The sequence below is a fragment of the Sodiomyces alkalinus genome (genome assembly GCF_003711515.1).
Source record: "Sodiomyces alkalinus F11 unplaced genomic scaffold SODALscaffold_1, whole genome shotgun sequence".
In the NCBI taxonomy this organism is placed as follows: Eukaryota; Fungi; Ascomycota; class Sordariomycetes; order Glomerellales; family Plectosphaerellaceae; genus Sodiomyces; species Sodiomyces alkalinus.
Window position 1 is genome coordinate 5,700,434 of NW_021167079.1, and position 24,407 is coordinate 5,724,840.

The following is a 24,407-nucleotide window of genomic DNA, read 5'->3' on the forward strand; positions in this document are numbered from 1 at the left end:
GCCGTCGACCCCCTCACCACCGGACCCGCCGATCCGGGTTCCGGACTTCATGCCGTGCCTCCACACGAAAACGATGCCCAACTTCGGGTCTCGGCGCGCATCATCGGAAACTCGCATGTTTTTGCATGGACAGCCTATGTCAAGCTGGCGGTGAGTCGGTGGCTGATAGGTTTCCCAGGCATGCCCGAAGTTGTGGCTATGCAGCCGGACGTATCGCCGCGCCAATGATGCCGCAAGCCGCACGGTAGCAACAAGCCAGCCCGTCCTACGTGAGGAGTATTGAGCATTGGTTCAAACTGCTCAAATTTGTTTCTCTCCTATTTCCGATTCGTCCTGTTTTGGGCATCGTCTCGGACTAGTCTTATGACGGTAAAATGCCCAGATCCATCATTCCTTGGTTCATGTGAGAGTAGGATAAGGCCAAGAAGGTGCAAGAGAAACTTGCTTGGTGAACTAGGGAAGAAAACTAAAGATCAACCCAGTCGCCTTACTCCTCCACCACACAAGGAAAACGTAAGACAGTGGCCCCATGCGAGTCGACCCCGTCTGTCGTATAATCTGCCCAGCCGATTGATAACATGCCGTTCTCGGTCTTGTCTTGAAATTTCCTTTTTGTCCTTGGAACCTCTCATCCGTGTTAATAATACCCCCCTACACCCCACCCCGCCTGACCCGTAATATTCAAGTAATTAATAGGGACGAGTAGAGAATACAATAGACTACGCCTTGTACAGCAGGTCCAGGAAGCCATTGGCCAGATCCACAACTACACTCTTGTTCGGAAGCGACCCCGCGACGCCGTAGAGGGCTGCCGAGTCACCGACGGCTTTGCCCTTAGCTCCCTTGCCCTCTACCACCCGCACGCGCTCCTTTTCCTTCTCCTCCTCGACGACGGCCTCAAGGTCGGCCATTAGGCGCTCCCACACCTTGGCCACCGGCAACGTCACCGCAATGTGGATAGCCGGAGGGTTCTGCAAGGCGTTGAGGTGCCAGCCCTTGGTACCCATGCCGTCTGCGATGTCGTAGATGTTGAGGTTCCGGGCGGTGAACGCTACTACTGACGCGAGCGGCCGTCCCACGATCTCCAGCTCGGCTTCGAGGGCCGGCGTTGTCCGTATCTTGTCGGCAATCTTCTTTGCCGCTCCGACGATCTTCACGCACGCGTCGATGTAGCCTGCCTCGCCTGTTCGCACCAAACTGGCCCAGCACCCGGCAATCAGCGCGCCGGGCCGCGACCCGGCCATGCCCGGTGATCCGTACACGCCGCCCGACCAATCAGGAGAAACGTAATACTGGTACCTGCGAAGCTCCGCCGTTCGGTAGAGTACGGTCGAGTTACCCTTGGGTGCGAATCCGTACTTGTGCGTGTCGCAGCTGATGCTCGTCACTCCCTTGAGCCGGAAGTCGAATGGTTCCGTGTCGAAGCCGGCCTTGTCGAGAAAAGGGACCATGAAAGAGCCCAGGCAACAGTCGACGTGAAGGCAAATTTTCTTGCGCAACGCCAACTTCGACAGGGCGCTGATATCATCGATAATACCATGGGGGAAATTAGGCGCTGAGCCCACCAGTAGGATGGTGTTCTTGTTGATCAGCCTCGACACAGCCTTTATGTCGACCTGGTAGTTCGGCGCAGGGCATGCCACCAGATGCACCTTGATCTTGAAATAGTTTCCGGCCTTGAGAAAAGCGGTATGTGCTGTGCTGGGCAAAATCCTGATGTATGGTCAGCGGCGGCGCAAGCGATTCGCAAAGCAAATAGAGGCAACAAAAAAAAAGGAAAGAAAGAAAGAAAGAAAGAAAGAAAAAAAGAAAAGAAGAAAAGAAGAAAAGAAGAAAAGAAGAAAAGAAGAAAAGAAGAAAAGAAGAAAAAAAGAAAAGAAGAAAAGAAGAAAAGAAGAAAAGAAGAAAAGAAGAAAAAAAGAAAAAAAGAAAAAAAGAAAAAAAGAAAAAAAGACAAGAAAACCCGCCACAACTCACATTTCCGGCTCCGTGATGCCCTTCTCGCGATAAGCCTTTTCCCGCGCGCTGAGGCAGGCCATCAAGATGCTGTCCGTGCCTCCGCTGGTACAAGCGCCGGCAGCTCCGGGCGGGGCGTTGAACATGGCCAGGACCATGGCCACAACCTCGGCCTCCATCTTGCGAACGCCGGGGAAGACGTCTGGGTGGATGGGATTGGCCACGGTGAACTTGCCGAAGGCCTCCGTCTGCAATTTCAACAAGTCCTCCTCCCCATGGTAGACAGCACCCGACACGTAGCCCTCCTCCCAACGGGTATGATCCATATTGGCCAAGGTGTCGAGCTCGGCGCGAATAGCGTCCTCTGACAGACCCTCCTTCGGCAGGGTCACGTAGCGGGTGAGATTGGTCGGGACCATCTTGGACTGAAGCTTGGCCAGGGTCTCGCCGACCTGCTTTTGGACCTTGCCTCGCACGCCCGGAGCGCGTAAAAAGTATCCGTAGAGGACGCGGCGCAGCTCGGTGTACAGTTCGACTATGGTGCCGATGATGCCGCGGCCCTTGATTTTCCACCATACCCGGCGCGTCCATCGTAGAACGAAGAGAATGAAGATGATATTTCGAATTCTGCGTAGACCACCATTTCGATTAGCAGAGGCGAGACGATGATGTCACGGCACGAGATGGAAAACGTACAGATCTAAATTGAGGACCAAGAACGGGTTCGTGTTTCTCGACCTCCTGACCTGGTTAAAGCTGTCCCGTAAACTCACGGGCATTCGCGAGGTGCCAGGCATGTCGATGAAGAATTGGCGCACGCGGCGCAACGCGACCGGTGTATTCGGAGAGCAGAAAGAGAGGAAGGTATGCGAAGCCGAGTATGACGAGGATTACACTCCAGACCGAGAAACCGAGGTAATCGGAAAGCCAATGGAAGACGTTTCAGTGTCTCGACGTAGGGCGACGGAATTCGAGAAGCATAACAAGAATACAGGATTGTGGAGAAAAGAGAAAGCAAGTTGGCAGTACTGAGAGAGTGAATGGTGGAACGATGGGTTGGGGGATAAGAACCCGAGATGGAAACCGGAGGGAAGCTACGAGGTGACAGTTACTTCCCCAGACTGGTGGGGCATGGCTTGTACTTGGATATTTCGATTTCGATTGGGAAGCTACCGCCGGCCTGTCCATTGTTGTCATTGCTGCAAGTCTGGTTTATTATGGCGGGTAGGACTCCGGTGGGCCTTCCAACTGTCGGGTCGGAAGCCGCGGTTTAGGGCGGGGACGTCACATGCACGAACTTTTGCTACGCTACGTCCCTCGTATTACAGAGGTGTTGACGTCGTCCTCCCGGCCAAATTGGGGTTTGAGTGCGAGCGATTCTCGGCCGAAGCATCCCACGACAGGCAATCACATCCGACCTTGTAAGCGGGAACCTACGAAGTACAGGTCGAAAAATCACAACACAGTGGTAGATGACGCAGAGGAAGCCGGTATCAGCACTGATACAAGAAATAAACCAAAATGACCAGAGACAACTGCATGTCAGGGCCAAACAGTCAACATGAGCTGCATCAAGCGTCCGTAGTCATTCAGGTATGCTCCCCCTATTCGACGCATGTCATTTATCGGTCTTGTCCATGTCTGTCGTATACGGTATGTGCAATGAATGTTCGCTCACTCCGCCCTTCTTGTCAACCGGAGTGAACAATGTGTAAGACCCGGGCTGTCTTTCGAGCCTCCTCGTGCTCAACTAGAAACCCACGCCACCTTTCCCCGAAGCACCCCTCTGAACATAATATAATTCCAGAACGCCACAAACGCTTCCCTCTCTGGTATGCATATAGAGTCAAAAGGCCCTCCCAATTTTCGCCAGTATAACAAACGCCTTGATGCGCCTCTCGTCCTCTTTGCCTACCTACGCCTGGCTAAACGCCTGCTGCCATGTCGCCCTGTATTTCGAGAGCTGCTCCTCACAACTCGGCGCACCCTCGCGCCCGCAACCCGCTGCCCGCACGACAAAGTCGCCTTCCTGGAATCCTTCCTCCTCGTTGCCCTTAATGTATGAGTTGATAGTCCTTTGCGGAACGACAGCCAACTTGGACAGGATGGTCGGATGCCACTGGACCATATGTTCCTGGCGAAGAGCGAGTTAGCCAAAAAAGCCACGTCGCACACAAGGCCGTGTCCCAAAGCAAGGGGCACACGCGGGCGACTCACCAGAGCATGCTCTTCAGCTTTGCGGAATTTGTACGACCGGTACAACGGGTCAAACCATGTCTCCAAGAAAAATTTGGCCCATTCGCCGTTTCGCACCACCAAGCTTCCCGTCGACAATCCCTCGAAGTCCTGCGTCAGCACCAGTTCAATATCACCTCCCTTCAGGTGAGAGAACGTCTTGATGATGCTGTTAGGGACGACCGAGATGTCCCTGCGCATGATCTTGCCCAGAAGATCCGGCTCCAACAACCTCTCCTCCAAAGACTTGGCCGGTTCCATGATGTAGGCGTCCTGGTCGAGAAACCAGACGTAGCGGCATTCGGGGAAATTCGTCAATGCGTGGCGCATGGCCGGTGTCCTGGCCCACGACCCCGCCGTCTCTTCGAGCTCGTAATCGCCGGCGTGTACAAACATGGTTTCGTATCCTGTCATCGAGCAAAAGAGCGTGTTAAAAGGGTCATTCCAAGCCCAGAGGAGGGGTAAACTGTCGCTTCCGGAGGAGTGACTTACCGTGTCGCTTGGCATATTGTTCCCGGTTCTCTCTTATACTTTGGCTGTGGCCCATGCCATGTTTTCTCTCGTCCAGCACCGTCACTAACACCACCGGGGGATTTCCCGACGGTCGCCTGAAAAGAGGCGCATCACGGGAGTCGAACAGCTTCGATATTATCCAGAACGACCCAATGATTATTGTGGCGATGACGGCGATTGATTTGAGGCGGCCCTTTCTTAGGGTTGGTATCGGTATCCTGGACTGTCGTGGACGGAAAGGTGGTGGATTGGAGCTCTTGCGCGAAGGATACGCGAAGTGCATCTTCGAATTGACCACCCGCGGTGTCGACTCTCCAAGAAGTGACTGGGCTGTTACCGTAGATAACTGGCAGGAATAACCTCGGCCTCTGACTGGGTCGTAGAGATGCACTGTCTTGAAGAACCCGACGTCGATGGGGGCGGCAATGTTGATGACGAGCGCACGCCTCAAGTTTGGTGTAATTAAAGCGAATCGTAATAGGAACCAAGCTAAGCTCCTCTGAATCGGATCGAAGTCGATGTCAGGGTGAGTAGGAAATATATCCCACGTCGAAAGTGAAGATGAATTAAGCACGCTCGCACCGCTGGTATGAGAAGAGAAGTTTATGGTGACTCTTCAATATCATCCAGACACAGGAAGCTGAAGAGAATGGGCGATCCTTGGAGGTTTTAACCTTTCACTAATTCGGGGTTTGACAGATTGGAGATGGGATACCTATGCGCGATCGTCCAAAAAGTCCCGAGTCCAGGTATCAGCGTCGCACAGGCCAAGTGCCGATTTGCCGACATTCACCCGCTCTGTGACCACACCCACACAGCAGTGTGAAGCTCGAGGCAATACACTACTTCGTACTTCGTACCTAATAAGGCACCTGAGGTCTCTCACTAAGGTAGGTATACTCATCAAGACGCTCTACGTTGGCAACATGCAATTGAGCCGGACTCATAGTATTCTGGAATGTACGTATCAATTTCTGGCTAGGACTAGCAAGTGATGGGATCTCTCTGCGAAGCGAGGGGTTCCAGCTTAAGACTACCTACTTCTTAAAGACAGACCTACTCCGGGGATATGCTTGCCCGAAGGAGGAAGCAACCTCGTACAATGAGAGTAATTTTGTTTGATGTCATGTATCAGCTTGCGCCAGTGGCCAGAGTAAATTCGGCCAAAGGGCCAGTCTGGTCACAATGGGAAGAGGTCGCCTGGGCCCGAAGGCCAGCAACTCGAACCGAGTCTGATGTCTTCTGCCACCCCAAGTTGGACTGAGCCAAAACGGCCCAATCCATGGGGCAGAGCAGGGACTCCATCTTTGCACACAGACTAGTTGACACGATGTGGAAGAGAAGCTTCGTGGCAACTTAAGAGTGTGCAAGGCGTTAGGGAACGTGGGTGGGGGGACCAAATGGCGCAGAAAGCCGCTAAAGGCAACGCTGAGCAATAGAAGGGGGCCTGTGAATATCAAATTCGTAAACATTCATGAAAACATTATTGATCTTTCGTAGCCCTCAGGTGGGTAGTCGGCTCCTCTTGGGTGCCTCGGGGCTGCGTGTCGTCCACGTCTTCGCCTTCGTCATCATCTCCGCCAACATCCAGCACCCGGTTGCCTGCCTGTTCCAGGAGCGTCTTGATCACTGAATTGACGCCCTTCCATATCGAGTAGAAAAAGGTCAAGGCTCCGATCAGGACGAGCGCCCAGCTAATGTTCTCGGCTCGTGCCCGGCCACCTCCGCGGCGGACCGTGGGCCCGAGAAGGCCGCTGTTCCTCACGTTCCACCATTGCCAGGGAGTCATCGCTAGCAGGTGCTTCAGAAATCCGATGATGCCGAGAGAGAGAAACCCTTTGACAAAATGTTCCCACCAGGTGATGTTCTCGGGCGGTGGACCTGTCGGCTCAGCCGTGGCTTCAATATCCTCAAGCACGCTCACAACCGTTCCAGTCAGCGTGCCCACAGGATCAGACCACAACTGGAAGATGGGATCCGCAACAAACCCGAGAAGAAATATGGAAAATGCGAAGATGGAAAGCGTGACGGTCACCCGCGCAAACTTGCTCTGCAGACGTCTGCCCCACGACAGGCGATCGACCTTGTAGCGGTACTTGCATGTCGGGCACGTAAAGAAGTGCGGATTGTCCGCGCCGATGGACCCAGCGGTCCTCCAGTCTTGCAGACAACCTTCGTGGACATATTTGGCTGTTCCGCTGCACTTGCATGGCGAGATGAGCCGGCCCAGCTCGGGATCGGTGTCGGAGATATATACCGGCTTCGACCCTGAGCCCATCAGCCCGTCCAGTGTGCCTGTCTCCCCGGTAGGAAACTTGGGCTCCACCTCTTCAAGGCAAATTCTACATTGCCGGACGGGATAGTGTCTCCTTCCCCTTTGTGGCGGCGGCTGGGATGATGGGGTTTCTCGATTCTCCTGCTGAGGCTGAGGCTGAGGCTGCGGCTGCGGCTGCGGCTGTTCTCTCGTATCGTGGGATGCGGTATCACGGCTGGGCTGTAACGTCTCGTTCTCGCGCCGCCTAGCTTCTCGTCTGCTCCTGCCCCCGAGATCGTCCATGAAGGACCATTGGAAATTTGAGAAGCCCGAGTCGTCCATCACAGTTGAGGGGCGACGAGGGAACTGAGGTAGGTAAAACTGTAGGTATGGGTAGTGTAGTAGGTTGATGAAGCGAGAAGCGGCAGAATATAAGGTGATTACAGCAATGGTGTCCAAGGCGAGGATTCCAGAGGGATTTCCAGACGCTCGGAAGAAAAATAAGAATTGGAACAGACAAACCACGTTGGCGACTTCAGCTATAAAGATGGCGCAAGTAGAGCAGATAAAAGAATGCACAGGCGCGTAGCAAGGTCAAAACAAAGCCTTGACTGTGACATGAGAATGGAAGAAGAATCTGGCCTCTCGGAAATGCCCGCGGGGAAGCTGATGGGCGGAGTTTGCAAGCCTTGCTTGGGTCGTTCCCAGAGCTGCGGAGAAGGTAGAACGGAAGCGTTGGAAGGTTCTTTCCAAAGTACCTACCTTCTTAGGTACCTTAAGGTACGCAGTACGAAAGTAGAGGGGGATGGATAACGGTCGTCCTGGGCGAATCAGGTAACAATTTTGGATAAGGGTCGTTATCGTCGCCCAGTTTTGTGGTCACGCTTCGGACGGCCCATCGGGACTGTGCACCGAGGTACAACGTTAATAAGAGACGAAACGGCCCTCAAATTGGATAAAAGGATCCCAACCTGGACGTGACGGAGACGAGACGGCTTTGGACGAGCACGGTACTGTAGAGGAAACAATTCTTACGTACACAACTCTGTCTACGACATGGCAGGTTCTTACCATGCATCTGGTTACATCTGCGCTTCCTGCTAGAAGCACGCTTTGGAAAAGTTCTTTGCTGCGCCGCTCATAGCTGGGAGATATGCGCTGGCTTTGCTCTTCCTTCCCCCTCGAACCCCCCCCCCCCCGTATTAATACATCATACAAGACACTTTGCCATCGACCGAGACACGCACCTATTCCAACGCAGCTTAATTGGGCTCTTCTCTCTCTCGATATCCTCGTAAACGTGTCGAGCCCTACGCAGACGTTGGGTCATTTTTCACTTGCGCATCGTCGAATATACTCTCGAACAACAGACATGGATACGAGGGATTCCATACCAACTTTGCGGGTATGGACGCCGTAGAAAAGCTTGACATGGATGTGATACCGCCAGGGCTCTTGTCGCTCGATAAACCAGCTGCGTGTAGAGAACCCCCCTTTCGGATGGCATTCAAAGTTGAAAGGGTCGAGAAGAGCGGTTAGGAGGGATACAGCCGTGGGTAACCTAGTTAGTATAAATCGTGTTTGTATGTTTGGGCGGGGAGACGAAGTAACGCCCATGACTACAGGTTCGTGAACCACTCCTTTTGGTGAAGGCTGAAGCCTGGGGTGAGGCGAACTTGTCAGCGTATTGTCTCGGGTCAATTCACGAGCGCAGACCGTCTACATCACATGGGAACACGTTACATGTGAGCCATATTGTCCTCGAATAAGCCCAACCAAGCCCGAGAAGCCACCCATTGACTTTATTCCACAGAAAACCACCATGGTCGACCCCGTGCCTCGTGTTCTGAAGATTGAAGACATCGACGGCCTCGGCAAAGGATCCTTTGCACAAGTCGGCCTGGTCAAATCCTCGGATTACGTCGTCAAAATCGCATCGAATGATGCTCGCCAGCACCATGCCCGAGAGAAGGAGGCTTACCAGCGTCTCGGCCGCCAAGTCAGTTAGCACACTGTTGCTCCTATTTCCCCAGAGGCTGACCAGGGTGATATTTAGTTGGCTATACCAAGCGGTCGAAGCCGTCCGCTATATCCATTCTCACAATATAATACACGGTGACCTGGGCTGCCATAACTTTCTGGTCAAGGGCGACGGAAATCTGGTCCTATATGATTTCGGTGGATCAAGAATCGACGGCTCAGATTGCCTTGAATTACCGCCTACTCGGTATTCTATACCGAAGACCATCCGTGATAATTTGCAGCCAACCAGGCAAGATGATCTCTTTGCCCTAGGCACCATTATGTACGAGATCAGTACTGGCCGGCTACTCTGGGAGGACCTGGACGACGAGGAGATCGAGGTCCGCTTCATCAACGAACGGTACCCCAGTTTTACGGACGTGTCGGACACTGTAAAGGCCATCATAATCCAATGCTGGACGGGAAAGCACATGAACGTGGATGAGGTGGCCATTGATCTAGGGCTCTTCCCGTTTCTTTCGACCAGCTCACCGCGGATCGTATGACGAGCGGCGTTTGGCTTCGTCTCTGTTGCGCTTGGATGGCGAGTTGGTGTCTGATGAGTCTCAAGTGATTCTTCTGCCAGTCAAGCTGGGCCTGTCACTGTTCGTTGGTGTCGCCGAACTCACTGTCACGAGCAGAGAAGGCATAGAGCCTTTCCACTGGTCCCGCCAGGACAAATTCATAGCTGAACAACGAGCCACATCATAATGATTCCTCATAAAACGTGGTCACCGAAAATAGGGGCTGTGCGTCTTCCACCCTGATCCGTACCGGATTAGTAAGCCAAGTATAACTCCTCGCACGTGACTTGATGCTCTGCACGAACCAGGTTCGGGCTGACAGAAAAAGCTACCTTAGGTATGTACTCAGGACACAACGAGCTTGACGCGGCGCAAGTTTGCCTGGGGAGCTCTGGCACAGCAGTTACATACAGGTACCTGCTGATCTCGTTACTTCGTACGCTCAAGCTCTCGCAGCCTTGCCAACAACTTCATTCGATACCAACGCAACTCAGCAACTGTTATTTGTCTGGCCCCAACCATCCGCACTCTCCGAAAAGAAAGAAGTCCTTTAAACCGTCTCATATACTCCCCGGGTAGACTGCTTCCTCGACATGGCGGACCGGTACTCGTTCTCGTTGACGACATTCTCGCCCAGGTGAGCGGTCGCTCCATTCTGATATGGATTGAGTTTCCGAAACTAACAGGCCGCAGTGGAAAGCTGGTGCAAATTGGTATGGCATGGAGCCTTGACATGGCGGGGCGCGATGCTGTTCTGCCTCATAGGGGGGATTTGCTAACCTGCCCTCCACAGAGTATGCACTCAATGCTGTCAACCAAGGCGTCACAGCCCTGGGTATCAAAGGCAAGCTACTCATCCTCGTCGGAAGTCCACCGGAAAACGAAGTACTTCTGCTGACAGTAGGTAGCCACCAATGGCATTGTTTTGGCAACCGAGAAGAAGTCGTCGTCACCGCTGGCCGATCAGAGCTCCCTTTCCAAGATCAGTCTCGTAACCCCGAACATCGGCATGGTCTACTCGGGCATGGGACCCGACTACCGAGTCCTGGTGGATAAGGCACGCAAAGTATCGCACACGGGCTACAAGCGCATCTACAACGAGTACCCCCCGACTCGGATATTAGTGCAGGACGTTGCCCGCGTCATGCAGGAGGCTACGCAGTCGGGAGGTGTCCGGCCGTACGGTGTCAGTCTGCTGATCGCAGGCTGGGATGAGGGGATTCTCCCCGAGGAGGAACAAGAAGTCAAGGACGCGGACGCGGTCGAGGACGAGGAGAAGAAGAAGCCAACTGGCAAGACGGGTGGTACGTTGAAGGGCGGGCCGATGTTGTACCAGGTTGATCCGTCGGGCAGCTATTTCCCCTGGAAGGCGACAGCCATCGGCAAGAGCGCTACATCGGCCAAGACGTTCCTGGAGAAGAGGTACACGGAGGGTTTGGAGCTGGAAGATGCCGTGCATATTGCGCTGCTCACGCTCAAGGAGACTATTGAGGGAGAGATGACGGGGGACACCATCGAGATTGGTAAGTTGAGAATCTCTTGGCTCTCGAAAATAACAAAAAAACAAGGGGGCGGGGAACAGGAAGATTGTGTCAGAGTGATTTCGCTAACCACGACCAATACAGGTATTGTCGGGCCTCCGGCAGACCATCTCCTCGGTATTGAGGGCGTGGAGGGCGCCCAGGGTCCGCGGTTCAGGAAGCTGAGTCCTCAGGAAATTGAGGATTACCTGACGAATCTGTAGTAGGCTTCCTCGTTTGGCGAGGGCTTTTTCACCGCCGCATGTCGTGTACCATATCTAGTTCAGAAGGCATAGGCATAGAGAGGGACTGGGCAGAGCACAAGCGCAAGTCCGATGGTTCTTACATCACATGTCACAGACAAGAGTCCGGGCCTCGAGTCGCTTCGGTTGTTGTGGGAGAGATGCGGTAACAGAATACAACACGAAAGACAACAAACTCCAGCGGGCAGTCCGCTGACGGGGTGCATTGGCATAAAGGCGGGCTGTTCATTCGTGACTGTGTAGATGAGGGCCAGAATCGTACCCATGTCTTTCGAATGGAGGTTCTCTATCATAGTATTTCCACTTTCCCTTTACCTTATGGTCTTCCGCGGTCCAGCGACGGATGGGAATTCCAGGAGAGTCAGTTGATGACAGCTGGCAATTGTTCGTATTTCCTCATTGGTGCTGCAACCTCCCTGTTCTCCTTTTGTGTTGATCAACATCAACCCCTCTTTATTACCTTCACTCACCCGTGTGTCCAACAGCATCATAGCCTTATTCTGTTAAGTGATCTATTCAGTCTTTTATCCGCTACTTTCGTTTATTGTGTCTCTTACCGAAACTATGGAAGATCCTTGTATTACTCTGTGCATTATCCTATGTTCTAACAGGTTTCGGTTAGCCTCTTGGTAGGCTGAGTGGCAGGCTGAGTGGTGTGCTGGTTGGCCTCCTGCATAACCTACCTACAAAGTCACCGTTTGCCTTTACCTGTGTACCAGTTTAAATACTAGGTCTGATGTTAATTTTCATGAGGGAAGACAGTCACGTCCTTCTTTCCCCTTTTCTCTTCTCAGCCATATTTCACATTTTACAACTGCACCATTCGTGTTGTGCCTACTTCTTTCTTACCTTACCACTTCTCACCCATTATTTCTTATCATTGAATAAGGAGCGCGCACCTGTGCTCCTAACCCACGCGTCATTATGGCCGACCTCTCAGACACCTTCTCCTCTTCCGAGGAACTCGAGCCATCCTTAGACGACGAAAACTCGAGTAACTGGGATTTTGAAGACGACTCCTCAGACTCCACCGTGTCGCCCCGGCCCCATGACCCGGCTTCCGCTCAAATCAACCCTCGGGCTTACCAGTTAGAGATGTTGGCAGAAAGCCTGAAACAGAACATCATTGTTGCGGTATAGCCATGTGTCTCCCCTGGCCTAAGTCCAGTTGGATACGGTATTGCTAACAGCCTCCCCAAGATGGACACTGGTAGCGGCAAGACTCAGGTGTGCGTCTAATCTCCAGGCCTTTTTCACGCTATTCATAGACAATATTTTAGGCACTAAACATATATATTCTGTCTACAGTGCTGTGATGCGCATGAGGGGAGAGCTTGAAAGGGAAGATCCGAACAAGGCAAGTTTCCAATATTTCTTGACTGGCTATGAATTGAAGCCCCATATCCCTAACTTGCTTCAGATAATCTGGTTCTTGGCACGCACAGTGGCCCTTTGCTCTCAACAGCATGATGTGATCAAGACCCAGATTCCTGTTACTCAGACCAGGCTACTTCTCGGTTCAGATAATGTTGATGCTTGGTCGGACCAGGAGACCTGGGATACTATCCTGCTTAACACACGTATCGTCGTATCGACCCCTCAGATTCTGTACGATGCCCTCAGCCACGCCTTTGTCACCATGCAGAGGCTCTCTCTGATTGTCTTTGATGAAGGTTCGGAGCTTTTCCCATTCCACTGATTCAGCTCTCTCCTCTCTGTGTTTCTATGTTCTTACGTAGACGCTGACCTGGTGGGGAACTAGCTCACCACTGCGTCAAGAACGACGTCGGCAAGCGGATTATGGAGAAGTTCTACCACGACAACAAGGGAAAGGGCCTCCCAGTACCACATATTCTGGGGTTGACAGCTAGCCCCATCATGGGCTCACGATCTGACGGACTCGAGATGCTGGAGAAGGCCCTGGATGCAGTATGCAAGAGTCCAACGATTCATCGGGGGGAGCTTATGTCCCACGTCAAGAAGCCTGCACTGGAACTGGCTTACTACGAATCCAAGCCAGTCATGGACACACCGAGAAGTTTGCTCAGTCTTCGCGCCACGTTCCAAGGCCTCGACATCCTGGAGGACCCCTATGTCCTGCACCTAGCGAACCAAGGAACGGATCGCAGCTTGAGGAAACTCGAGCGTGTTCTCGACAAATGGGATACCTATACGCAAAATCAACTCAAGACTTTCACCTATAGGAGCTCACAGCTGCTGCGAGAACTGGGCAGCTGGGCTGCCGAGTACTACGTCTGGAAGGTGACCGAGGACGCCAAGTCAGCGCTCGTTACACGCGACCCCAACTTCGTCAGCTGGACAGAGGACGAAAGACAGTATCTTGCCAAAGCTCTGAATCAGATCAAGCCCGTAAAGAGGACCGAGGCGGATCTTACCCGAGACGCCGTGTCGGAGAAAGTCGTTCTGCTCATGGAGCACCTCTTGCTGGGAGACGACGATACGCTCGGAATCGTCTTCGTCAAAGAAAGGACCACAGCAACGCTTCTCGCTCACCTTCTTGCCACCCACCCCCTGACCCGGCACAAGTATCCCCGCGTCGGCGTCGTGGTGGGAGTCTCCCAATATGCCGCCAGGAAGAAGGACATCTGGGACCTCTCCCGGACCGAAGAATTCCAGTCTCTGCAGCGTTTCCGAGACGGCGAGATCAACCTCCTCGTCGCCACGAATGTTCTCGAGGAGGGAATCGACGTCCCTGCCTGCAACCTGGTGATTTGCTTTGATCCGCCCGACAACCTAAAGTCCTTCATCCAGAGACGCGGACGAGCCCGCCAGAAGGACTCGAGGCTCGTAATCCTCGTGGATCTCAATAACCCTCCAAAGTTACTCCAATCCTGGGAGCAGATGGAGGCCCAGATGAAGAGCAAATACGAAGACCAAGACCGGGAACTTGAACGTCTGCGGCAAATAGAGGATTCCGAGCCAACGCCATCGGAAATCCTGGTGGTGGAATCCACCGGAGCCCAGATCGACTACGACACTGCAAAGTCACACCTGGAGCACTTCTGCGCCACGCTTTCTCCCGATCGCTACGTCGATTCACAGCCCGACTTCATTATCCAGAATGTCTGGGACGGAGATTCCCCGCTCCTGAAAGCCACCGTCTTGCTCCCCTCGTACGTACCGGAGGCGGTACGTATTGCCGAGAGCCGGAACGCCTGGTTGACCGAGAAGAACGCCATCAAGGATGCTGCGTTCCAGGCCTACGCCGCTCTCTACACGGCCAAGCTTCTCAACGACCATCTCCTGCCGCTCAAAGCAAAGGACATGATGCCCAGCATCGAACGCCGGCCTAAGGCGCTGGTATCAATCAACGGTCTCGTGAATCCATGGGTCGAAGTGGCGCGAGCCTGGGAGAATCCCGGTGTCCTCTGGGCTACCCCTGTGCGCTTCATGGACCCCCATGGCATCTGCAGGGGGTCCTACTCCATGATCACCCCCATCGCGCTACCCGAGTTGCCTCCGACCCTCATGTACATTGAGCGAGGCAGCAGTCACTGGACCGTGGAGTTTGGGGCGCAGCATTCCGTCCCATCCACTTCGACCATAGACCACGCTTCAGTGCTCCTGGCTCTTCCCTTCAGCCACAGATGGCCTTCTGAAGACCGCCGGCATGTTGTTAGATTCGTTTCCGAGGAAGGGGATCTTACCATTGACCAGCTGGGAGCTAAACCTTTCGATGTGGACGAGTTTATGCACCAGGATTCCGATTCCGAGTATCTGATCAGAGATTTCGCCGGCTGTCCCTATAAATACGAGAAAGTACTCGAGAAGAAACCCTCGCAGGACCAGGTGCAGCGCGCTTTCCGGGGCTACGGAGATATGCCTGGGTTTGTTGACGCTCCGGACGACGTTGCCTATCTGGCTCTCAAGAAGTGGTCTCGACGAATCGACTTCCTCCACCGGGAAACGGGCGACCCGACTCAGGAACAGGCGAGCACAAAACCCTACGCTCGGGTCTTCCCACTGCCCTGGGCAAGGGTTGATTCGATTCCATCGCGTCACGCATTGTTTGGGGCCTGCATCCCCTCTATCCTCCATCACGTCGAGGTGAGAATGGTTGCGAAACAGCTTTCCTGCAGTGTCATCCGAGATCTCTCCATATCCGACTTGTCCCTGGTGGTGGACGCCATTAGCTCACGTAGCGCTCGGGAGCCGGGAGACTATGAGCGCCTTGAATTCTTCGGCGACTCGCTGCTCAAAATGTGCGCCACCATCAACGTCGCAGCTCTACGTGAGTGGCTCCTTTCTTCCTTTTTTTCTTCTTTTTTTTTTCTTCCTCTTTTTCTTCTTTCTCCCCTTTCCCACACACGCACACGCTCTCTGCATGCCATGAAAATGTTCCGACGCATTCGAAAGCTGACAAAGGTTTATATTACAGATCTTGACTTGCCCGAGGGGTATCTCGCGCTTATGAAAGATTGTCTCGTCTCCAACTCGCGACTCTGTAAAGCAGCAGTCGAGAGTGGCTTGGACAAGTTCCTCCTTACTCGACCTTTCACGGGGAATAAGTGGCGGCCCATTTATGTGGACGCCCTTCTGGACGGCGGCTCGGCAGACAGCGGTCCTCGCCAGGTGTCTTCGAAGACGCTCGCCGACATCGTAGAAGCCCTCATCGGTGCCGTGCACGCAGACGGAGGGCTCTCCAGATCCCTGTCGTGCATAGCCCTCTTCCTGCCGGACATCGAATGGCATCGTCCCGACGAATGCCGCAAGCTCCTTTACGACCATGCACCATCTGATGTTCCTCTTCCCCCCACCCTGGCCCCCCTCGAGGATCTCCTTGGGTACCAGTTCCGAAAGAAGGCGCTCCTCGTCGAGGCGACAACGCACGCATCCTACCATGGGGTCGACAGCTTCCCGCTACGGACCTTGGAACGCCTCGAGTTCCTGGGCGACGCTGTGCTCGATTATATTGTCGTATCGCGCCTCTATCCGCTCAACCTACCTCCGAGCGCGACGCACCTCCTCAAAAGCGCCACCGTGAACGGCGACCTTCTCGGCTTTCTCGCCCTAGAGCACCACATCGACCAAGACAAAGTCATTGTCAGCACCAGCGGTGGAAACAGCCCGATTGGGCCGGAATCACCACCACCGTCGCCATTTTCCACGCCAGTTGCCGCAATGGAGACCGACAATGCCGTCGGCATCAGCGACATATCAGACCTGGCCGACGAACCGTCCACTCCTTCGAAAAAGCCGACCTTGAAACACGAAGCTTACCCCCTTCCCTTGTGGAAGTTCCTACGACACAACTCCCCGAACATCACAGCCGAACAGCCCTCCCTGGAACACCGACACGCTGCGCTCCGCTCGCGGATCCTCGCCGCCCTGCGCAAGGGGACGCGCTACCCCTGGGCGCTCCTGGCGCGCCTACGCACCCCCAAATTCGTCTCCGACCAGCTCGAGGCCGTCCTCGGCGCCGTCTGGGTCGACTCGGGCGACCTATCCGCCTGCGAGGCCGTCGCGGCCCGTTTCGGCATCCTGGGCGTGCTCGACCGGCTCATCAGCGACGGTGTCCACGTGCTGCATCCCAAGGAGGAACTGGGCCGGCTCGCCGACCAGGAGAAGGTCAAGTACATCGTGACCGGGGTGGATGGGTCGGACGACGAAGGGAACGGGGTGATGGATGAGAATGAGGGGGTCGTCCCAGGGGTGTTGTCGGCCTTTGGTGGGAAGAACTGGCAGTGCCGAATCATGGTCGGGACGCGATGCGTGGTCGAATTGGACGGGGGTGTCTCGCGAGAAGAGGTCGAGACGAAGGCCGCCGAGGTGGCCGTGAAAGTTCTTGTGGAAGAAAAGAAGCAGAGGGCGGCGAAGAACCCGGGCGTGGGGTGTGGGAGTGGACGTGGGTGAAGATGAACGGGAACGTGATCAGGTGATGGGCGAGGATTAGGTACCTTACGGAGTAAGGACTGTGAGGGAATTGTGTACCCGTATCAAGACTTTGGGTATCTTATATACAAGTTGGTCTTGTCGTCTCTCCAGCTACCACCGTAATTCGAGGCTGGATGGGTGTATCCGCACTTTCGGATAAGGTACCTAAGGTATTTATTTGTCTGGTTCTGCGGCGAAGGTACCTGGACTTAGGAGATGATGGGGCATATGCACGGCATATGCTCCGCACAATCCGCACAGGGGATAGCTTATGCGGGGCAAATGGGGCATGCCGGATGGTGTCAGATCTTCGACGTGCCCAGCTGGGCGGTTGGAGGTTCGAATAGAGCTCAGGTTAAGGGAGGAAAGACAAAAAGGAAAAGAGAAATGGCAAAATTATACTACGAACAGGTATAGTAAAGGCGCATATATACTCCTGAAGATGATAGGAATAACGAGTTAATTAAAAATGTAAGCCGACCAAAAATAAAAAATACATAAAATGGGCCCGTCAAAACCGACCAATTGGTGTCCCAGCAATGTTCTAAATAGATACTGTACGCCATTCAACACTTTTCTACCCCTCTTAATTAGATACCACCCAAGCCTCATATAACAGTCTCCAACGAGAAAGGATATCTGAGGTGCTCGTCTTCATAGTCCCCGGCAAAAAGAAACATTCGCGCTAGTCATCGTCGGTGAGATCCACGGCCCGTGTCCCATTCTCAAGCTTGACATATTTCCATTGTCTCTCGGACCGAATCGCTGTGAAGTCACGTACTTCATCTACCTCTCTCTTAATTCGGGGTTTCTGTTCCCGTTTCACAATGGCAGGCTCCTATTTCATGTCGAGTCAGTTCAACAGACGCCGGCAACGCACAAGAGGGAGAAGAAGGAGGGAAGGGGGGGACTTGACCCTCGAAGCCAGTGTCTCCTGGACGTCTCCTGCGCCACGAATCCTATCTGGTGACGTTCTCTCCACGGGATTCGGACTTAGGGACCGCGGAATGACCAATTCACTCCGCAGAGCCTCTGTGCAGCATCCAGGTCAGGAAACAGGTAAAGAGAATCCTCCGCGCGCGTGAAGCTGTGTAGTTCTACCGTGGTCGAAAGGGGAGGCGAAAGACGAACACATACCACGAGATCGGTACTTGAAATTGAAGACAGCCAGAGGTTCCTTATCTATCTGTTTGGTTATATTTACTGCCTTTGGTGGTCGCACATAGCCGCCGTTAACGTGTCTATGAGCGCAGTTAGTATGGGATAGAAGGTGGGAAGAAATTTTGACGACTCGGTCAGGTATTCTTCTGCCCGGCCCCTGATAACGTACGAGGCTTTATGTGAAATTGCGCGGCCTTTGAGAGCCTTTTCAGCCAGTTCGCTGGAGCCGTCGGGAACCGAGACATGAACTCTGATGTCATGTGGAGTGGTTTCAGCATTCACCCGGTAGAATCGGACCTGGATAGCACCGAGATTCTTCGCAGCTTGGACATCGTTCCTCACACGTGCCGCGTCGGCATCGTCGACTAGAATATTTCGTAGGGCCGATATCAGCACAAGGAGGGTTCCTCCGGGGGGGTGACGGGGTACAGCGGGTACAAGTGCGGCCCTGGAATGTGGCGCGAACTCTTCCGGAGTCATTGTTTACCGGTTGTGACGGGAGCGAACTTGAACTTCTTCAGCAGAACCTGGCCGGTGGCCGGATCCATATCATGTGCGCCGTCAATCACATGAGGGCGATCAAGACCACCGTTGAGGAAGTGCGTGTAGTAAGCCTTGTTTGCGCCATCCACGTAAATCTTGTAGGCTAGGGCGTTAGAAGGCGTGGACAGCCTTATGGTATTCGGCAGGCGCAGTTTGACGGAGAAGAGAGCGTCGCTCTTGGACTCGATGTATACAAACCTCCGATACCGTGCTCTCCTCGTGCTCACGTCCTCCTCCAAACCGTCGGCATCGTCATACTCCTGGGCGCGTTCGCCATTGACGTCCACTGACACTTCGAGGCCCGGAATGGCCTCGATGATAGCCATGGCGAGCTTTGGAGGGTTATGGAGCAGAGAAGGTGTGGTATGTACTGGTGAGGGTCAAACGCTCGGTCAGAGTGAGACGAACAAGAAGAGAAAGGAAGTGGGGGGGAAATATGGATGCGGACATTGGACATGGGGAGAGCAAGCCAAACCCTGTGCCTAACCAGGGTGACTCGGACTTGGGTACCTTATTTATCGGGGACGGTAGGAAGAGAAAGAGCCAGTAGCTACAAGGTAATTAGTACTCCGTACTCCGTTATATGAAACCTTAAGTGAAGCTCCTACTCCGTCGGTACCTTTATATAAGCTAATGATGTACCAACCTACCTTTACGGAGTAAAGTTGAACAGATCGAAGTCACGACGATTGTAGACGATTGTCGCGTCGAATAGATACCTTACCTTAGGTACCATGGTACGTACTTCGGACTGCAGATTCGCGGTACCGAAGCACTGGGTCTCACCAGGACACGCTACACGAACCCCGGTACAGGTGATCAGTTGGCAGCTGCGAGAGTTCATGACCCATGCACCGTACATAATGGCCTGTGAAAACACAAGACTAACCTAGCAAATTATATAAGGAATTGTGTCAATTAGGAGGATCTGTTGTTCTGTTGAAGAACTCATACCAAATTGGGATTAGGTCTTGGTATTTATACCCAGGCAGATCTACTAAGCCTTGTTGTACATGATCTGGAGAAAGTTTCTTTATGCTCTCTGAGCGGGCTCAGACGTTTTAATCCTAGGCGCGGAAGGTAGTAGCGGGCGCCTTCGGATCCCACGGCTTACGTAACTTTCCGTTAATGTATACGCTATGCAAATAAATAACAGAATAACTACCGTAACTTCGGGAGAAGGAGTGCTCATTTTTAATCAATAATTTATGAGCTTATATTTTTGATATTGAATGAATAATGTCTTCAGAATATTATAATAAACTAATTTAGAATTTACCAAATCAATTAAGCTAATATAACTGTAGCAATAGAACCGTATAAAGCTCCCCCTCTATCTCCTTTAATTAAGGTATGGTGAGGAGTTTTTACAGCAAACGCTATAAATATACCAGCAAATAATTCCCTCTATTCCTTGAACAGTATTACTAAATGCACCTGCTAGTAATATTCTATTTTAATAACTAGAAGAGATCATAATAAAAAAGCAAACTTATTGCATTTTATTAGGATAAAAATAAATAATGTATAAATAAATGGGAAATAAACTTGACCGCTTCTAGGGATCTTTTACTAAATTCTTTGAAAAAAAAAATATTTGATACATCAGAAAATATAAGAGTTTGAATCTCTTTCTTTTTATTAATAAATTACACTTTCTTAAGGTTGAACTGTATTATTACCATTATTATTTGCTTTTATTGTAGCATTAGGGACTTCATTGTTATGAGTAGGAAGATTATTATTTTGTCCTCCGGTAGTGTATAGAATTCTACAGATTTTCAAGGATTTCTACTAGGTAATTACTTCGTACACCCGTACCAGAATGCTTACATAATAAATGCCCTTGATAGGTCCCAAGGTGCCTTGACCACCTTGTCCAGCTTGACCTCATTGCCATTGACCTCCCCCCCCCCCCCCAAAAGTCCAACCTCGACCACCAACATGACGTTCACAGCTACTAACAGCTGCCATCCATCCTAGTCTCTTCGTTAATTATCCTCGAGTCGTCGTCGAATCCTCTGACAAACACGTTGCCATGAAATCTCTAGATAGATAACGCTTAGCTGCTTGTTACCGGCCCGGTTCCCTTGTCTCCCTTCCCTTCGCCCTTCTTCACCCTTCTTCACCCCTTCGTCGCCCTACACGAGCGTCACGATGGGTTCGGGCGGCGCCGAGGGCAATATACGTGTCTTCGTCCGCTTGGATAACCAGCCCGTCTTTGCCGGCGAAGAGATCAAATGCACAATCACCTTCAAGAACGTTGCTCAGGACACCAACCAGCAGAAGCATCCCCAGCGCCAGCTCAACCTCAACCTCCCCGAACGGCCCCGCCATCTCTCTCCACTCTCCCCGCTTTCTCCCCTACAACAACGGGGGAAGCCTATCGCCGGAGCTACCCCTTCCTCCGCCTCCCATGGTCCGACTCGAGGTCACCGCTCCGCCCTCTCCTTGAGTGCACCTGCCGGGTACTCCCGTGGCCGCCCTGGTTCGACGCAATGGCCGCCGCAGCTTCCCCCTCACCCGCCCAAATCGAGCGATAACCGGGGCCCCAGCCACAGACGTTCCATCTCCATCGTCTCCGTAGGCTCAGCCAGCACCGCAGCCGATGACACCCACAGCATTGCCAGCACTGCGCGACCGCAACGACCTGGTCGGGGCCATGCCCGTGCTTCAAGCTTGCAAATTGCTCCCCGCGTGGGCTTGGGAATCTCTGGGCCGCATTCAGGTAACACCTTGCTCTTCCCTCATCTCCTGCCCTTGTTTCTATTGCTACACCCACGCATGCTGACATCCATTGAGCGTCATTCATGCAGTCGTCCCAAATATCTGACCGACATCCCCGATCGTCTCACTCGGCCACCGCTCCGAATACACCCGCCATTGGCGGTCCATTCCGTCAATCCAGGTCCCCGTCCTCTGCGTTGTCTGAATTCAAATTTCCCATGGCACCGTCGCCCACCGCCGAATCGCAAGACGAAGAGAACAAGAACACCCCATCTCACGTAAACGACAACTTCCTGAGCCCACGTGCCGACAATCCCTCTTTGTCACGCCCGAAGGATACCACGCCGACCTCGACCCCGACATTTTCTCGTGATCCTCCTACACCAGCCATGCGGATACTATCTTCGACGAGCATGGGAAGCGGGACGCCACGGAGTAGCGGCGAATTCTACTCCATGAGCAACCATTCCTCCGAGACGCTGGCTTCGGAATACCCTGCCCAACAACCCTTGCGAGGCCACCATCGGCCTTCGCACATGCGCCGGAGCTCGAATATGAGCCCTCAACAGCCCAAACTGCCAGAGAACATCATGATGGGTTACGCACAAGTACAAGGCTCCTTTACCCTAGACGGTTCCCTCATACATCTGGAGCCGTTTGAGCACGTCAAACGAAAGGCCGTAGTGAGCGGCCAAGGGGGCGGTGTCGTCGGTATCGACACAAACAAGCAGGGTGGAGGACTACTTCGGGGCTTCGGCTGGGGCAGTATCAGCACCTCATTGGGGGACTTGCTGGGAACTGGCGAGCTGAGCACCATCAAAGACATGCGCGGGATCGCCAAGTCCAAATCCATTCCGCTGTTGTCCACGCCGCAGTCCATCCTCTTCGTCGACCTGCAATTGGCGCCAGGCGAGAGCCGCGTCTTCGAATATTCCTTCCAGCTCCCGAGAGGCTTGCCGCCGACGCACAGGGGTAAGGCCATCAAAATCGCCTATACCCTGGTCATCGGCACCCAGCGCGCCGGTGGCACAAGGGAACAACAAGTACGAACCGTCGAGATCCCATTCAGGGTGCTCGGTAGCGTCAACAGCCACGGCGAAATCCTCGGCCACGACCTCATGAACCCCTATGTCCTACTCCGGGACCAGGCTACCGTCAGAATCATCGACAAAGCCGTGACACCTGATCCACGAGCCAAGACGGCGCCACAACCCAGTGGCTCATCAATGGCCGACTTTTTCACCTACGTAGACGATCTTCTGCACCGGCCTCGCGACGGGACCCACACGGGCCTCCTGTCCCCGACAGTGATGCCCAGCTCCCGCCGACCGTCGGCCTTCGAACAGGCCACTTCGGCCAAGGAGGCGATCGATTTAGCTATCATGCGGAGCGCTTATGCCGCCGAGGGTGGCCAGAGCCCCAACCGCTTCGAAATCGCACGCAACGGCCAGCGCGTCGGCGTTTTAACCATCGCACGACCCGCCTACCGCCTAGGCGAAACCGTCATCATGACCATCGACTTCTCCAACGCCGACATCCCCTGCTACGCCATCCATTGCGCCCTCGAGTCCGCGGAACGCATCGTGGACCCCCAACTCGCACTACGCTCCGACGCCTCCGTCCACCGCGTCACCCGCCGCGTCCACTCGTTCTCGTCCGACGCCGCGCTCTACGCCCGTCGTCTCACCTTCACACCTACCATCCCCATCTCCGTGTCACCCGAGTTCGTCACCTCCGGCGTGGCTCTCGAGTGGAAGATTCGCATCGAATTCGTCGTGCCCAGCACCGAGGTGGCCGCGTCCAACATTTCCGAGGCCCAGAGGCAACAGCAGCAACAGCAGCAGCAGCAGCAGCAGCAACGAGGTCACCAAGACTCCCAATCCGCCGTAGATGACGACGAAGCGGCCGAGGAAGCAGCCGTCCCTCTAGTGGCAGCCGCTGCCGAACCGAGCGTCGGGGCCGGGGACAGCAGCACAAGCGCTCATCCGCTCCTGGAGGAGATCTCCCGCGACGAACGCGGCGGCCTCGTCCTCGTAGCCGTGGAAAATATTGCCTGCGAGAGTTTCGAGGTCGCCGTCCCGCTGCGCGTGTACGGTGCCGCAGCCACCGGCCTCGAGAAGCTAGAGAGGGACGAGGCCGTTTCGGAGGGTCTCGTTGTCTGAGATGTCATTATTAGTGAACATCCCCACGTTCAACAGACCACAGAGACAGAAGAGGGGGACGGTGGCATCCGAAAGGTTCCCCAAACGAGTGGACATGAAGGGGCGGAGGACCCTAGAATCTGGGTTCAAGTTCAGCTTTCTTACCATGCCTAGCGATTCCATACCTACGGGAAGAGAGACACATATAATCTACGCGGTAGTGCAGACACGAATAGAAACTCAGAATACATCATCTCATGGACAAGCTGGCAAAATGTCGACGTCGGGTCGCTGTGGGATGCGGGCTCAGAACCTGACTGCGTACTGTCTCTACACATGTCTAAAGTTAGGTAAGGACGAAAGATGCATCATGCGCCAGATGTCCGGCTTGTATCTGCCCCCTTCGAGTTAATGATATGGTTTCCAACGACAATATAAGGAAGCCCGAATACTGAAGATGCAGACATTATGACACGGTGAGTTTTGAGTTTCCAAGCAGATCACCAAAGACCGAATCCGAAGGTTGTGCGGAGGCAATTGTCTTTTGAAAACCGAGTCACTAATTATTTTAGGGGGTATCACTATCGAAATAATAACAGGAATATAGTAGTGATGATAATAAATAAAGAGCAGCGGATAACCTCCTTTTATCC

The 24,407-nt window shown here is 53.5% G+C and overlaps 10 protein-coding genes across 10 annotated transcripts; 6 read left to right on the top strand and 4 right to left on the bottom strand.

The window, feature by feature from the left end:
* Positions 1-313: 313 nt before the first annotated feature.
* Positions 314-3,126, bottom strand: SODALDRAFT_327445 (sphingosine-1-phosphate lyase). The gene is made up of 3 exons (XM_028610432.1): positions 2,653-3,126; positions 1,978-2,583; positions 314-1,713 (listed from the first exon to the last, which is right to left on the bottom strand). Exons 1-3 carry the CDS (start codon positions 2,751-2,753, stop codon positions 720-722), a joined length of 1,701 nt encoding a protein of 566 aa, XP_028471064.1. The 5' UTR covers positions 2,754-3,126; the 3' UTR covers positions 314-719.
* Positions 3,127-3,765: 639 nt separating this feature from the next.
* SODALDRAFT_34774 (family 34 glycosyltransferase) lies at positions 3,766-5,203 on the bottom strand. The gene is made up of 3 exons (XM_028613318.1): positions 4,684-5,203; positions 4,174-4,598; positions 3,766-4,090 (listed from the first exon to the last, which is right to left on the bottom strand). The coding sequence occupies exons 1-3, from the start codon at positions 4,985-4,987 to the stop codon at positions 3,872-3,874; spliced, it is 948 nt and encodes a 315-aa protein (XP_028471065.1). The 5' UTR covers positions 4,988-5,203; the 3' UTR covers positions 3,766-3,871.
* A 461-nt stretch (positions 5,204-5,664) lies between these two features.
* On the bottom strand, positions 5,665-8,100 carry SODALDRAFT_375458 (hypothetical protein; the record flags this gene model as incomplete). Its single annotated transcript, XM_028614751.1, has 8 exons — positions 5,665-6,059; positions 6,132-6,195; positions 6,260-7,497; positions 7,560-7,668; positions 7,743-7,779; positions 7,842-7,862; positions 7,930-7,971; positions 8,069-8,100. 8 exons carry the CDS (start codon positions 8,098-8,100, stop codon positions 5,836-5,838), a joined length of 1,767 nt encoding a protein of 588 aa, XP_028471066.1. The 3' UTR covers positions 5,665-5,835.
* Positions 8,101-8,191: 91 nt separating this feature from the next.
* Positions 8,192-9,691, top strand: SODALDRAFT_375459 (kinase-like protein; the record flags this gene model as incomplete). Its single annotated transcript, XM_028614752.1, has 4 exons — positions 8,192-8,583; positions 8,629-8,957; positions 8,992-9,480; positions 9,572-9,691. Exons 1-4 carry the CDS (start codon positions 8,544-8,546, stop codon positions 9,689-9,691), a joined length of 978 nt encoding a protein of 325 aa, XP_028471067.1. The 5' UTR covers positions 8,192-8,543.
* A 178-nt stretch (positions 9,692-9,869) lies between these two features.
* On the top strand, positions 9,870-11,542 carry SODALDRAFT_327449 (putative proteasome subunit alpha type-2). Its single transcript, XM_028610433.1, has 5 exons — positions 9,870-10,141; positions 10,198-10,217; positions 10,298-10,348; positions 10,413-11,027; positions 11,130-11,542. Exons 1-5 carry the CDS (start codon positions 10,098-10,100, stop codon positions 11,246-11,248), a joined length of 849 nt encoding a protein of 282 aa, XP_028471068.1. The 5' UTR covers positions 9,870-10,097; the 3' UTR covers positions 11,249-11,542.
* Positions 11,543-11,586: 44 nt separating this feature from the next.
* Positions 11,587-12,053, top strand: SODALDRAFT_34812 (hypothetical protein). Its single transcript, XM_028613344.1, has one exon. It carries the CDS (start codon positions 11,656-11,658, stop codon positions 11,893-11,895), a length of 240 nt encoding a protein of 79 aa, XP_028471069.1. The 5' UTR covers positions 11,587-11,655; the 3' UTR covers positions 11,896-12,053.
* Positions 11,780-12,569, top strand: SODALDRAFT_327450 (hypothetical protein). The gene has a single exon (XM_028610434.1). The coding sequence runs from the start codon at positions 12,212-12,214 to the stop codon at positions 12,425-12,427; it is 216 nt and encodes a 71-aa protein (XP_028471070.1). The 5' UTR covers positions 11,780-12,211; the 3' UTR covers positions 12,428-12,569.
* SODALDRAFT_34821 (RNase3 domain-containing protein) lies at positions 12,378-17,280 on the top strand. The gene is made up of 5 exons (XM_028613351.1): positions 12,378-12,516; positions 12,596-12,644; positions 12,708-12,960; positions 13,050-15,539; positions 15,687-17,280. Exons 1-5 carry the CDS (start codon positions 12,488-12,490, stop codon positions 17,159-17,161), a joined length of 4,296 nt encoding a protein of 1,431 aa, XP_028471071.1. The 5' UTR covers positions 12,378-12,487; the 3' UTR covers positions 17,162-17,280.
* A 453-nt stretch (positions 17,281-17,733) lies between these two features.
* SODALDRAFT_34841 (hypothetical protein) lies at positions 17,734-19,412 on the bottom strand. The gene is made up of 6 exons (XM_028613366.1): positions 19,397-19,412; positions 18,831-19,256; positions 18,513-18,708; positions 18,320-18,423; positions 18,099-18,214; positions 17,734-18,020 (listed from the first exon to the last, which is right to left on the bottom strand). Exons 2-6 carry the CDS (start codon positions 19,210-19,212, stop codon positions 17,868-17,870), a joined length of 951 nt encoding a protein of 316 aa, XP_028471072.1. The 5' UTR covers positions 19,213-19,256; positions 19,397-19,412; the 3' UTR covers positions 17,734-17,867.
* Positions 19,413-20,806: 1,394 nt separating this feature from the next.
* Positions 20,807-24,143, top strand: SODALDRAFT_348028 (Rgp1-domain-containing protein). The gene is made up of 2 exons (XM_028613336.1): positions 20,807-21,614; positions 21,689-24,143. The coding sequence occupies exons 1-2, from the start codon at positions 21,044-21,046 to the stop codon at positions 23,773-23,775; spliced, it is 2,658 nt and encodes an 885-aa protein (XP_028471073.1). The 5' UTR covers positions 20,807-21,043; the 3' UTR covers positions 23,776-24,143.
* Positions 24,144-24,407: the final 264 nt, after the last annotated feature.

Excerpts from the sequence above, each read along its gene's own strand:
- SODALDRAFT_327445 (XM_028610432.1), bottom strand. The coding sequence starts at position 2,753 with ATGCCTGGCACCTCGCGAATGCCCGTGAGTTTACGGGACAGCTTTAAC. Across the intron at positions 2,584-2,652 it reads TTGGTCCTCAATTTAGATCT|AATTCGAAATATCATCTTCA; the intron begins GTACGTTTTCCA and ends TGGTCTACGCAG. Across the intron at positions 1,714-1,977 it reads GGCATCACGGAGCCGGAAAT|GATTTTGCCCAGCACAGCAC; the intron begins GTGAGTTGTGGC and ends ACCATACATCAG.
- SODALDRAFT_34774 (XM_028613318.1), bottom strand. The coding sequence starts at position 4,987 with ATGCACTTCGCGTATCCTTCGCGCAAGAGCTCCAATCCACCACCTTTC. Across the intron at positions 4,599-4,683 it reads ACAATATGCCAAGCGACACG|GATACGAAACCATGTTTGTA; the intron begins GTAAGTCACTCC and ends GCTCGATGACAG. Across the intron at positions 4,091-4,173 it reads AAGCTGAAGAGCATGCTCTG|GAACATATGGTCCAGTGGCA; the intron begins GTGAGTCGCCCG and ends GCTCTTCGCCAG.
- SODALDRAFT_327449 (XM_028610433.1), top strand. The coding sequence starts at position 10,098 with ATGGCGGACCGGTACTCGTTCTCGTTGACGACATTCTCGCCCAG. Across the intron at positions 10,142-10,197 it reads TTGACGACATTCTCGCCCAG|TGGAAAGCTGGTGCAAATTG; the intron begins GTGAGCGGTCGC and ends AACAGGCCGCAG. Across the intron at positions 10,218-10,297 it reads TGGAAAGCTGGTGCAAATTG|AGTATGCACTCAATGCTGTC; the intron begins GTATGGCATGGA and ends TGCCCTCCACAG.
- SODALDRAFT_34812 (XM_028613344.1), top strand. The coding sequence starts at position 11,656 with ATGACAGCTGGCAATTGTTCGTATTTCCTCATTGGTGCTGCAACCTCC.
- SODALDRAFT_327450 (XM_028610434.1), top strand. The coding sequence starts at position 12,212 with ATGGCCGACCTCTCAGACACCTTCTCCTCTTCCGAGGAACTCGAGCCA.
- SODALDRAFT_34821 (XM_028613351.1), top strand. The coding sequence starts at position 12,488 with ATGGACACTGGTAGCGGCAAGACTCAGGT. Across the intron at positions 12,961-13,049 it reads TCTGATTGTCTTTGATGAAG|CTCACCACTGCGTCAAGAAC; the intron begins GTTCGGAGCTTT and ends GTGGGGAACTAG. Across the intron at positions 15,540-15,686 it reads CATCAACGTCGCAGCTCTAC|ATCTTGACTTGCCCGAGGGG; the intron begins GTGAGTGGCTCC and ends TTTATATTACAG.
- SODALDRAFT_34841 (XM_028613366.1), bottom strand. The coding sequence starts at position 19,212 with ATGGCTATCATCGAGGCCATTCCGGGCCTCGAAGTGTCAGTGGACGTC. Across the intron at positions 18,215-18,319 it reads TTTCAAGTACCGATCTCGTG|AGGCTCTGCGGAGTGAATTG; the intron begins GTATGTGTTCGT and ends GATGCTGCACAG. Across the intron at positions 18,021-18,098 it reads AGGAGACACTGGCTTCGAGG|GAGCCTGCCATTGTGAAACG; the intron begins GTCAAGTCCCCC and ends GACATGAAATAG.
- SODALDRAFT_348028 (XM_028613336.1), top strand. The coding sequence starts at position 21,044 with ATGGGTTCGGGCGGCGCCGAGGGCAATATACGTGTCTTCGTCCGCTTG. Across the intron at positions 21,615-21,688 it reads AATCTCTGGGCCGCATTCAG|CGTCATTCATGCAGTCGTCC; the intron begins GTAACACCTTGC and ends ACATCCATTGAG.